The 13,309-nt window shown below is 34.5% G+C and overlaps 1 protein-coding gene across 1 annotated transcript in view; it reads left to right on the forward strand.

The window, feature by feature from the left end:
• Erbb4 (erb-b2 receptor tyrosine kinase 4) overlaps nt 1-13,309 on the forward strand; it is a 988,011-nt gene that overhangs the window by 495,324 nt on the left and 479,378 nt on the right. The window contains exon 3 of the mRNA XM_076932054.1: nt 12,696-12,882. Within this exon, the coding sequence (XP_076788169.1) occupies nt 12,696-12,882 (187 nt within the window). The remainder of the gene's footprint in view (nt 1-12,695; nt 12,883-13,309) is intronic.

Consider the following 13,309-nt stretch of genomic DNA (forward strand, 5'->3'; position numbering starts at 1 on the left):
CTAAATACTGTTCATTAAAGGCAGAGCACAGCCCTTTGTTAAGGATAGTAGCATAGACAGAGACAGAGACAGACACAGGTAGGTGAACAGTAACCACATAAAAAAAAGAAAGGAAGAAAGAAAGAAGGAAGGAAGGAAGGAAGGAAAGAAGAAAAGAAAAAACCTACAGATAAATGTAGGAGATAGGGAGAGAAGTAGAGAATTCTTCAAACTTGGACTCACTCATATTTGATTTAATACAAGAGGAGGCACTTCGTTTTTTCCATGTGATGTCAATGCATTTTGGTACCTCAACATTATTTTTAATATGCTAACAATGCAATAAATTGTAATATGATTATTCTTATAATCCATTTCTATCGATAACCTAGATTATTAATTCATTTAACAGCTTATAATGGTAATGTTCAAATTTTTGCTATAAAAGTCAAATAAATTTTAGCTTTTTCAGAAAATTGTGAAGAAAATATACAGTCCTTTATAATTCATACTTTTTGTCAAATTATTATATTTGATTAATGTAGGACATTCATCATAGTGAAATGATGTTGATTGCTATTTTAATAGTTTTAAACATTTGTTTTTCACATACTTGATAGAGGTGTGTGATATGATGTGGAAGATAATGTTCCCATGGAATTTCTACATTGAAACCTAATGCTCAAATGACATATGATGGGTTTGGGGGGATAGGAGTAGCTCATTACTGTGCCATTATGACTGAGACTAATGTCTTTACAATGACATTAGAACCCCTTCAGTGATCTTTTAGCTCTTCTGTTATATGAAAACATCATAAGAGAATAGGATATTTTGGGATCGAAGAAATGACTCATCCCAGCTGCTCAATGTGTTAGTGCTTGTGTTAAGGTTAAGTTACAAAGCATGCTCCCTGTGCCTCATGAACTGAATATGTGACTCCCATCTAGCAGGACCACTAAGAGGTGATAGTGCCATGTGGGTTCTCATCATCCTTGATTACCTAAATGAAATAAAAGAGACAGAGCCCTGTCTAAAAGTGAGGATCATGGGAGTGGACCCTTGAAAATGTATTTCCCTTGCATTGTCTGCTTCCTGCTGCTATGAGGTCACTGGGCCTCCCCAACTCTGTCCTTCTTCTGTGATATTTCTCTCTGATCTTAGGCTAATGGCAGTGTAACCAGTGCACCGTGAATTTCAGAACCATGAGCCGAAACACATATTCTCTTCTTTAAGTATGTCATTTCAAAAGTATTTTATTATAGCAACAAAAATCTAACAGATTCAGCCTTGATCTTTGACTTAATAACATCCAGAAATAAGAAAAGTAAAAGTTGTGCACATACCCTGACATCTTTGATAGCCTATTATGTTAGTGCTCACAGAGTGAGAAGTTCGCTTTAATTTACTACTTGATTATGTCATATTGCGGCTTCCATAGAAAAAAGAAAGAACACCTCAAAAGCAGTTTTCTGTCATATGTAAGTTTTTTTTAAGAACTTGAAGTGTTCATGAATTACTATCTAAAAATGATAATTCACTATATTAAATGACATTAATTAACTTAAATTTAAAATATACTTGATGGATCAGTCTGTTAAATTATTATCGTTTTTTAAATTAAAACTTACTTTTAATTTGGGGGACAATTAATTGACTCTTAAACACTGTTAACATGATCCTTACTAGTTTGTGAATACTTCTTCTTTTTCTGGAATAGTATTCAGGCTTATTTTGTACTCTTTCTGCCTTGGATCCACAAACTGGAAAACTCCTATAAATCCAGCTCAATTGTATAGTAAGTATATAATAGATATTTTGGGGAATTAGTAATTGGATGGAAGCGTGTACTTGAAAGAGGAGGCAAACGTGGAGGAAGGTAAAACAAGTGTGTGTAGTAACCTACCATGTGCCACGTGCTTTTAGAAACTGTTTTCCAAATTAAACAAAATAAACCTTAAGCTGCTTTTAATTGAAGAAGCTCAGGTTATGCCAATAATAAGACTTTGTCAAGGAGCTGATAGGCAACTCTTTAAGTAATTGTCCTTTCTGCCTTTGTTTTGGAAGGTTAAGATCTAACTTTACAGGCTGAAAATTGGGTCGCATCTCCACTATGAATTCCTACAGAAAATCACATTTTACGTCAAATACCTCTTTGCAAATAACTTTTCTTTCTAAATACCAATACAATACATATTTAAGAACTTTCACAAAGACTTTTAGGGAATTTTTATATGTTACAATATAATATGATTGATATGGTTGATGCGATATGATATGGGAAGGCTTAGTTTTCCATATATTTTTAGAAGTTTTTGTTTGTTTGTTTGTTCTGACTTTAAGAGTATGACATGCTATAACTATATGTAGGCTCCTACCTAGCTGATAGTTTTTCATAAGGATAACACTGAAAATATTGTTTCTAAACACGTTTTCCAGTGAATATGGCTTTAAAATGAGAGAGTAATAGTCAGAATATTTTGATAAAATTTTGGATTTTGATTTTAGAAATGAGATAAATTTTAGGAGGTATTATGGATTTTGTTTTTTTTTTTATTTCTTCTTAACTTTATACCTATGTGATTTTGAGAAGGATTTTCAACTTAGTTTCATCATTTATAAAACAGAAGTAATACACTATGCTATACTAAGTAGATATTAATCATATAAAATATATTACATATAGAAAATATATACCAAAAACAAAAAGCCATTTTAGAACAATAAGTAGGTGCATGGAAGCTAATAATTTATGTAAGAATGCAAAAGTATGAAAACTATTCTGATTTCTGGTCTTCATGTCCATGGTCTAATTGATATTATACTTGTAGTTTTGATTGTTCCCACAGAAGTCTTTATGATACCTTCTTGCTATGTTTGTATAGAAAATTAGAAGCCTCATCAGCAACTTCAGAACCTATTCACATTGAAGATTAAAGACAGTATTTGTTCTTTGTAAATTAATTAAGCCTTTTGTTTTGTGTCGCATGGCCAAATATTTAGACAGATACTAAAATGTATCTTGGCATCTTGTCAAATCCTAGCCTGATTCTTTGGCTGTCCTGTTTCTGGAGTTGTTCACCCTTTTCATTTTAAAAACAACAGCAGACAAGTCTCACAAGCAATCACCTCTAACTCTGAATCCTCAAAGGCCATTTTCCATATGTTTTACAGCAGAGGCAGCTGTTGGCAGACATCATTTCATGCAAGCCTATTTTCCCCTTTTAAATTTTGAGTGGAGAAAATCACATTTATAAAAGACCTCAGACATGAAACTGTCACTCTCAATTGTCGACTGAAATGGTACCAAGCAGTTTTCTTGTCTAAACATTGGAGATGCTTAGTGATTGCTTTAGAAATAGAAGAAACAGGTTTTGTACATGCAGCATGCTACAGTTTTTGTGTGTGGATGTTCCCACGGGTCCATCTGTTTAAATACTAGGTTTCCAGCTGGCAGTGCTTCAGTGGAAATTTGGAGGGCCTTAGGAGGTAGAACTCAGCTTAAGAACGTGGTCTCTTTGATAGTGAGAGTCTGTCTAAGTCTAACCTGCAGTTTTGATTCTTGATGTTAGGCATTTAACAGGTTACCCTGAAAGTTTCTACCCAACGGGTGGTGAGCCTTGGCCATCATATCTTCCCTACCATGATTATTGTACTTCCTTGATTATTGAGCAGAAATAAATCTCTGCTACTTATAGTTGCTTCTGTCAGTTTTTTTTTTTTTTTTTTTTTTTTTTGTCACAGTGATGAAATAACTGATACAACAAGCTACAGAGGCTGTTCATTGAAGGAGATTTACACTTGTGAATTCAGAAAAATATTAATACAGGAGAGTCTCTATGAGTCATTTTTTCTCTTAAAATATTTGTAAGATTGCATTTATTTATTTATTTATTTATTTATTAGCTTATTTTGTGTATGTGGGTGTTTTGCCTTTATGTGTGTCTGTGTCCAACATTCATTCAGGAAAGCCAGAAGATTGTCATCATCTCCTGAGATTAAAGTTGCAGATGATTGTGAACCACCATGTAGATTTGAAAGTAGAACCCGAATTCTCTAGTAAAGCCATCAATTCTCACATTCTAGCCCCTGAGCCAAGCATCTTGTTAAATATAGCACTTAGTTTATTGTGGCTGTGACACAATAGTTGAAATTATATTAGCCTAAAAGGAGGAACTGAGTCTTTTTAGCATATGGCTTCAGATTTTCATCCTTTATACTCATTGTTTCTGTTCTCTTGGAAGGCAGGGCTGGAGAAAACACTACGCAACAAAGCTGCCTTCTTCAGAGTAGCCAAGAAGTAGAGAGAAAGAGAAGAGCACACAACAAAATAACCTTCAGTGGAATATCCCATTGACTACTTCTCATTGAACCCTATCTCCTGAATGTGCTACCATCTTTAGATAGTTTATGTATAAGTAAATTAATCCAATGATGAGATAAGAAACCCCATTATCAAGTCACCTCCCAAAGGCCCAGCCAGTGCACACTGCTGCAGTCAGTGCCACAACTTGAACACCCAAGCCTTAGAGTGGCACTAAATAAATGCCGTTGTGGCAATGTGCGGGGACACACTTATTATAATGATTCTAGAATCTGGAGCATTTAATATTCTCATGGCATAAATGATGAATCTAAACCACAAACAGATTAAAAGATTCATCCAAACTTAACTGTTCAAGTCTGTGATATCAGGCAGTGTATTTCTCAGCTCTTAACCGAGGCTAAAAACACGTGATTACATGTCAGGAGAACTTGCTCTCTTCTGATTGTTACCCCTCCCCTTGACTTCTAGTGGATCTTCTTGTGTCTTCACAAGATAAGAGTAATAACCAAAATCTGCAAGGTTACAGAAAACAAGTATAGTCTGTAGGATCCATTATTAAAACTAACTTATTTTGCTGTGGAAGAGAACATCCATCACAATAAATAAACATGAGTGACAACAACAGAGCTGTATTTTAGCTTCAATTATTTGGAAGTTTGGACAACTCAAACTTTCCCTTTTCTTTAAGTCATTTGTATATCTAAACAACATTTAATTAAAACCATTTCTATTATTTTATTAAGTTCAGTGTTTTTTTTCAATGATTGTTACCCCTTTTGCATATATACAATGTTTCTCACCAGATAATATTTGATTCCATGGTTCACTGAGGCCTCATACACATAGTAGATGTGAAAATATTAATTTACTAAAATGGATAATTATAAAAAAGTTAAAAATAGACATTTTAATTAAGATTTTAAAATATAAGCTTACCTGTATTATGACAAAGACAGTTAATTTACATATAAATATTTATTTATTGATGATGGAATTTGTAATGCCATGACTCTTTCTAAGAACACTACAAAATTAAAGTGCTTGTATGATTACATAAAGAGATCTATAGGTCATATTTTAACTAGTGTAATTCAATAGAGGTATCTTTATGCACATTAAAAACAGACAGAAATTTAGCACAAAGAATAATTTGCAATTCTTAAGTTCATCTGCAGAAGGTAGGCAAGCTCAGGGACCTTCAGTTAGCAAAAGAGAAGGTGGCATTTTTAGGCAGGTAACAGAAATGGTGCAAAGAAAGCATATGATTAGTTCCTACAATGCAGTCCCCCGATTTACAGGATGGTCCATTTTATGGGCATATCTGATTAGTTGATATCCTATAATTAGCTGAGCTAAATTTCTAGGATTGGCTGAGACTCTGCTTCTTATTTAAAAAGGTGTTCTTGTTTCAGTTTGCTTTCATACTATTTCATTATAGTTTATTATTAAGGCATTAAAAATGAAGAGGTGTTTTAGACCTGAATAAGTACTATTAACTTTTCTCCCCACTGCTCAGGACAATATAAAGACCCAGGAAAGATGGTTATTTCTGGAGAAGGAGAGAAGAATGTCTGTTTACAGTTGGTGAAAAGTATTCATTGCAAATAAATCCTGTTTGTGTTGAATGCTGGCTAAGTTGTCAATGCTGAAGTAACAGCCTACAGTGTCTGAGTGTAGTTTTGTTGGAATGACAGGGATCAGAATTTCTGATCCATCAGTGTTACTTCTTATTGGGTAGAGTGAGCAAGAATTCTACACTACTGCAGTTAAGTACATGACATTTAACATGTTCTTTTTTTTTCTCCTAAATATAATTAGATCAGATACTGAGACCTAGCTTCTCAGAGTGGTATAGTGATGAGTTTCAAATAGTGGAAACCTGAGAGCAGAAACCCAAAGCATAAAACAGTATCTCTCTAGGCAGAAGGAATATGCAATGCTTGTTATTAGCTTATAAATTTTTTCTTGTAAACTTCTTAATATTATGTCATCATTAAGAATGTGTCTGCTTTAGATATTCCTAGACATGATAGGAGGGGCAGGGACAGAAAGTAATTGCCTTAGGGAAGTTAATAGAAAATCTTACTGATACAGAAGCTACAATTTGCTGCTGCATTTGTCACCGTCAGAGAAGGCATAATTTCTGCATTCATTACCAGCTGAGGAAACCTCCTATCCCCCAGCCAGCCTCTTTCCTGTCACTACAGTTTTCTATTCCCTCTCCTCATGATATCACAGTCATTTAACTTCCAGTCTCCTCAACACACAAATCAGTATTATATTTATGAATGTCCTTAGTCATGGAACGTGTTAGTGTTTCAGTTAATTTCTCATTAAGTCTGGGTACATAGAGCACAGCAGTAGACGAATTCAGAACTATTTTGACTAGGTAAGGGGATGTTTTTAAACATAAATAGATAGGAATCTCCAAGAGAAGCTTATGTAAAAGTAAATCAAGAAGCATGGATTTAATGTAGATAAATCTGAAGACAGAAAAGGACACATTTGGGAAGCTATTATTCCACCAAAACAATAATGAAGTAAGAAAAGAGGGAAAGGGAGAAAAAAGAGAGAGAGAGAGAGAGAGAGAGAGAGAGAGAGAGAGAGAGAGAGAGAGAGAGAAAGAGAGAAAGAGAGAGAGGGAAGGAAGGAAGGAAGGAAGGAAGGAAGGAAAGAAAGAAAGAAAGAAAGAAAGAAAGAAAGAAAGAAAGAAAGAAAGAAAGAAAGAAAATAAGGAAGGAAGGACCAAGGGGGAAAAAGAAAAGAAAAGAGGGATAAAGGAAGGGAGAAAGGGAAGGGGAGGGAAGAAGGGAGGGAATATCAAATCAGGAGTTGTGCCAATTTAAAAATAGATGTTTTAAGAACTGTAAAATAAGTCCTAAGTTTGGAAATAACAAACAGGTTTTTCTGGAATATTTAACATATATAAGGATGGCATTGTGGACCAGCAGACTTTTCATATCCTTGATTTTCTTCAAATATGTTAGTAGTAAAGCTGCATTCTCGTTGGTTAGGAGATTCCTCAATTACTCAAGGACTTAAACATCTTCAATTTCATTAACTCCCTGAACAAAGCTGCTACAAAGCCAGTGTAGGCAATAGAAAACAATCTGTCTTCTAGAACAGATGCTATCTCCACATGATGATGGTGCGTCTCTAGGTGCTCATACCCTTTGTATTTGACAAGGAGCATTTCTGGCCCTGAACCTCTTCAAGTAAAAACATGGTGAAAGTTTTCAATTTGGTGAACTTTTTGGTGATTTCTATTCGTTACAGTGGTTCAAAAGTACAAGACAATGATTTCATGTTTCAATGTTTTCTATTAGCATTAAGCTCACAAAATCATTTTCTGTGGAAAATAATAGCTACAAGGACTTAAAAGCATCTCATTCTAGATTTCAATTCTACTTTATTAAACGGCCATTAATGAATGTCTATTCAAAACCAGGGTCAATAGGAAGAGATTAAATATGCAGACAGAAAAATGTAGGAGGCATTTCTGAATTTGAGAAATAAGTTGTAAACCTTAAAGGAAAGATATAAGCATGCTGAGTATTATGTAATAGAATTTTAAAACACTAGTTCTTATGCTGTGATATTATGGCCACTTTATCTGCAATTAATTGTCCTGAGAAAATCTGTCTGCCTGGCTATTTTCTGAGGTAATATTTCGAATAGCTCACATCTATTAAATACAAATCGCTAATACACCTTTTCTCTATCTTACAATGCATAATAAGTTTCGTAATAGGTATAATTTCTACAAATTTTCTAAAGATGGAAAGACTGAAGATTTTTGAGACTTAAAAGCTTCAACAAGTTTATATAACTAATAAGGACAAAGGCTAGAATTAAGGCAAATTTTCCTGTCAGGCCAGCTCACACCTCATGCCATTATGATTTTTTATTGTACTTCTTATATTAGCTAATATATAAAAATATAATATTAATAGTCCATATATGTGTATATAGCAAAAATTGTATGATTTTTCACAACAAACTTGTAGGACAATAAAAGTGTTATATTACTGAGATTGTTTCTGATGGCCTAAGGACTGACCCAAGGAAGAACAGACATAATTATCAGATGGTTCAACAGTTAATCTATAAGTTTTGATGTTGATCTCTATTATCTAGATAGGCCAATATTAGCTTAAATTATAGAATTGAGACTTTGTAAGCATTAGGAAATTCCCTTGCCTAAGATTTTGTTTGCACCCTGCATATGTATCTTAGCTCAGGGAATCTGCACTTGTTTCAGTCACTTGCTGAGTTGAGCCTCTCAGAGGACAGTTATACTAGGCTCCTGTCTGTAAGCATAACAAAGTCTCATTAATATTGTGAGAGACTGGTGCTTGCCCATGGGATAAGTATCAAGTTGAGCCAGGTATTGTTTGGCCAGTCCTTCAATCTTTGCTCCATCTTTGTCCCTGCATTTATTTTGGACAGGACAAAATTTGGATCAAAAATTTTGTGGGTGGGTTGGTGTCTTTATATCTCCAATAGTGGTCCTACCTGGCTACAGGAGGTGGTTTCTTCAGGTTCCTTCCTCCCTTTCTTTCTTTCTTTCTTTCTTTCTTTCTTTCTTTCTTTCTTTCTTTCTTTCTTTCTTTCTATTTCTGATATCCATCACTTTAATTTTTTTTATTATTATTGGATATTGTATTTACATTTCAGATGCCATCCCCTTTCCCCAATTCCCTCCTTTGAAAACCCGTATTCCATGCCCCCTTTTCCTTTTTGCTTTTGTACACTTTTTAAAAATGTTAATCAAAGGCTTTATAAGTTTGGTAATGCTCAATCAGAAGTGTAACCCAATACCCAACCTAGATATATCAACTATCTTTGACTGGTGGAGACACGAGAACATCTGCCTCCATATCGCCCCCTCTTTCTTTCTATTTCTCTCTCTCATCACCTAGCTTCTCCTCTCCTTCTCCTCCTCTCCTTACTTCTTCTCTTCCTCTCAATACTCCTCCCACCTTAGCTCCTTACATATCACCCTTCCTGTTAAAATAAAACTTTTCTCTCAAAATATAATTAGAGCATAATTATGCCAATTTGTACCAGTGAGGTAAAAGATAGTCCTAATACCCAGTCCATCATTTTGTTGACTAACCAAAACCTCTGTCATCTCTCCTAACTAAAACACTTAGTTCTGAACCTGGCTTTTTTCTTGGCTTTAGAATGAATGTCAGCTGAAAACCATCCACTCAAATCTTTTCTCTCAAGGTAAATAGCCAGGATTGGCTATGAGACTATAAGTTTTCAACCCCTTCAGAAATCCAGAATGACTGAGTTAACTAAAATTATGGGAAGCACAAAGCATAGCTTCTAAAAATTAGCCAATTTAAAGAGTCCGCTGAACACCTGGACACTCCCTATACTACAAAACATTGGAGCATCTGATCTTCAGCCTTCTGGCCCAGGATCATCTGACAGACCTTCATGGTGCAGAATTATTAAAGGCTGATTACTCTGTCTAGGTATATATAATCAGTTGACTATTCTGCAAGTGTGTCCTTTTCTGGACAGTAATTTATAAATATTTTTTAGTAATGGAAAGAGGCAATTCTTGCCTAGTGGCTGTCTCACCACAACTGGAGTAACTCCAAAGATGCTCAATTTCCTCTTAGAATCCAATACAGGAAGCATCAGGAGCAGACAGGTCTCTAATCAAAGTGAACATTAATACAGAAATGTTTGTAATGTCAATTCTGTGGACTTCTGATGTTTTGAAAACCAACTATCCATGTAAGGTAAAGTGGATTAACAACAGTTCTTCAGGTTTCATATCTTCATTTCTTGAAGTCTTAGCTAAAGTCATCCCCATAGACTCCTGAGAGCCTCCCGTATTCCAGGTCTCTGGCATGTTCTAAAGAAACCTTGCCAGCAACTGATCTCCATTCACCCTCCTGGCCATTTTTATTCTGTCTATTCCCACACAAGATCCCCAAACCCACCCCATTCTCTTCTCTATCTCCTCTCCTAGCCAGTTCCCTTTCTCCATTGAACTCCTATGATTATTTTATTACACTTCAAAATGAGATTTGAACATTCTTGCTTGAGTCTTCCCTCTTGTTTAGTTTATGTGAGTCTGTGAATTGTAGTGCGGTTATCCATGCATGGTTTGTTAGAGTCTAAATTCTTGAATTCTTTATATATTTTAGATATTTGTACTCTGTTAGGTTTAAGGTTAGTGAAGGTCAATTCCCAATCTGTAGGATGATCTTTTTGCTTAATGACAGTGTCCTCTGCCTTATATATAGAAGATATGGTTCTATATGGTTTTGTGAGGTCCTGTTTATTAACTGTTGATATTTGTGCCTGAGCAGTTGGTGTTCTGTTCAGGGCATTGTTTTTATATCAATATTCAAGGCTATTTCTCATTTCTCATCTACTAGACTTAATGTATGTGGGGGTCTTTGATCTACTTGAACTTGAGTTTTGTACAGGGTGATAAATATGGATTCATTTGCATTCTTCTACATTCATGTATCAAGTTGGACCAGCACCATTTATTGAAGATGTTTCCTTTTTCTCTTATATGGTTTTGGCTCTTTGTCAAAAATCAAGTGTCTAAAGGTGTGTGAGCTTATTGGTGGGTCTTCAATTGGATTCCATTGATGAACCTGTCTGTTTCTATAACAATATCACACAGTTTTTATTACTATTGCTCAGTAGCAATTGAAATTAGAGATGATGACATCCATAAAAGTTCTTTTATTGCATGACATTGTTTTAGCTATTTTTATTTTTCCATATGAAGTTGAGAATTTTTCTTTTAAGGTCTGTAAATAATTATGTTAAAAATTTGATAGGAATTGCATTGAATCTGTAGATTGCTTTTGATAAGATGGCCATTTTTCCTATATTAATCCTATCAGATATAGGAATATTGATATGGAGGTATTTCCAACTTCTGATATCATCTTTGATTAATTTTTTCAGAGACTTGAAGTTTTTGTCATACCGGTCTTTCACTTACTTGGTTAGAATTATACCAATATGTTTCATATTATTCCTGTCTATTGTGAAGGGTGTTGCTTTCCTAATTACTTTCTCAGCTTATTTACCATTTGTATAAAGGAGGAATACTCATTTTTTTCTTTTAATTAATTTTGCATGAAGCCACCTTGGTGAAGCTATTTATCAGCTTTAGGAAGTCTGTGGTAGAATTTGGGGGGTCATTATGTATATTATCATATCATTTGTGAATAGTGATACATTGTCTTTGTATTTTCCAATTTTCTATCTCATTGATCTACTTTAGTTGGCTTATTGCTCTTTGTCAACTAATAGCTTGAATGAGTTCCCCGTGGAGACTACATAATTCATAGCATTACTTCTTGATCAATATTCTTGTTTTACTCTGAGTTTGCTTCATCTATAGTCTTCATCTAGAGTACAATAACACTATTATTGTAATCTTTTTGCTGCAATAAACAAGGTGGGGTACAGTTTTTGATGCAAAGAATCTCTCCTGAATGAGATTTGAAGAATACAAGGAGGAATGATGACACAGTGACATAATCTAAATAAAAGATTGATCACACAGCAAAGTCTCCAAATTCTTCATAGTGCTCATTGTGTTCTAGAACATTTAACAATGGTTATATATCAGCTAACGTGCATCTTTAGAATTATTACTTTTTGGGCCATGAAATTTTTACCTACCTTTAACAACTTGCTGTTAATAATTCAAACAATAAAAACATGGTTGATGGATTCTAGATTTCCATAGGCCAGGCATGATTTCATGATGTGCTATGCTAACCAGAGCCATCCACCTCTCCATTATTGTAGTCATCCACCTCTTCTTTTGCTTCATTTTTTTGTTCTTACTACAACACCCCTTAATCTCAGGAAGATCAGGAATAACTATACTTCCAATGTGATTAGTTTAGTAATAATATTTATAGGAGCATTTAAAACTGTGTCCCAGAGTCTACAGCCAATGCAGACTGGTTCTACTTTGGAATACTTATCAGTTGCATTCTCATCTTTCAATTGATTGGTGGTTTGATGTCACATCATTGTAGCTTATCAATGAATGATACCTTGATTCCTTTAACTGTATTCACATCTCAGGTGTGAAGAATGTCTCATAAAATAAAGTCCATTATTTTAGCATAACCACATTCACAACTTTTAAAAAGAAATACAACATATTCAAATTAAATTCTAACTCTTTTTGATTCTCTATTAATCCAATATGAATATGCATATCATGAGGAAATTAGTATATTAAATTAAAAGCTGAAAATTAGAGTCAATTTATTTTTATTTGAAAATTAGAGTCAACTCATTTTTATTTGAATGACTATATTACAACCTGTCAAGTTAATTTCATTATCTCTAAGATAGACATTTGTTTGTGTTTTCCCAGTCTATCCGAGAAGTCACTGGCTACGTACTAGTGGCCCTTAACCAGTTTCGTTACCTGCCTCTGGAGAATTTACGCATTATTCGTGGGACAAAACTGTATGAAGATCGCTATGCTTTAGCGATATTTTTAAACTACAGGAAAGATGGCAACTTTGGACTTCAAGAACTTGGATTAAAGAACCTGACTGGTAAGAAAAAAAATGAAAACTAAAGTATGATATAATATAATATCCACAAGTGTGCACGTGTATAAGTGTCTGCAACATCTAACTGCATACTTATTTCCTGAGAAATGATGTCACTGTGCTACCTTCATTTTTGTTTACAGATATTATAAGTGCTGTGTAAAAGAGAGCAGAATACTATATCTCAGCTGAACACTCTAAGAAAATGTTCAGTCACTGAAAACAGAGATAGGAAGCAGGCTTAAGAATTCTGTTTGGTGGTTTCAGCTGGGTGGACCAGATCATCAAATGCCTGCGATAACACCATAGTGCCCATGCCTGACAGAGCTTAGTAATGCTCAAGCTATTCCATCTAGTTCAACTAATCTTTAGATTTTTACAGGATCTCCTGAGTATAGGAGAATACTCTAATTTATTCAGTTTCAATTTC

Source organism: Arvicanthis niloticus, chromosome 3 (genome assembly GCF_011762505.2).
Source record: "Arvicanthis niloticus isolate mArvNil1 chromosome 3, mArvNil1.pat.X, whole genome shotgun sequence".
Classification (NCBI taxonomy): Eukaryota; Metazoa; Chordata; class Mammalia; order Rodentia; family Muridae; genus Arvicanthis; species Arvicanthis niloticus.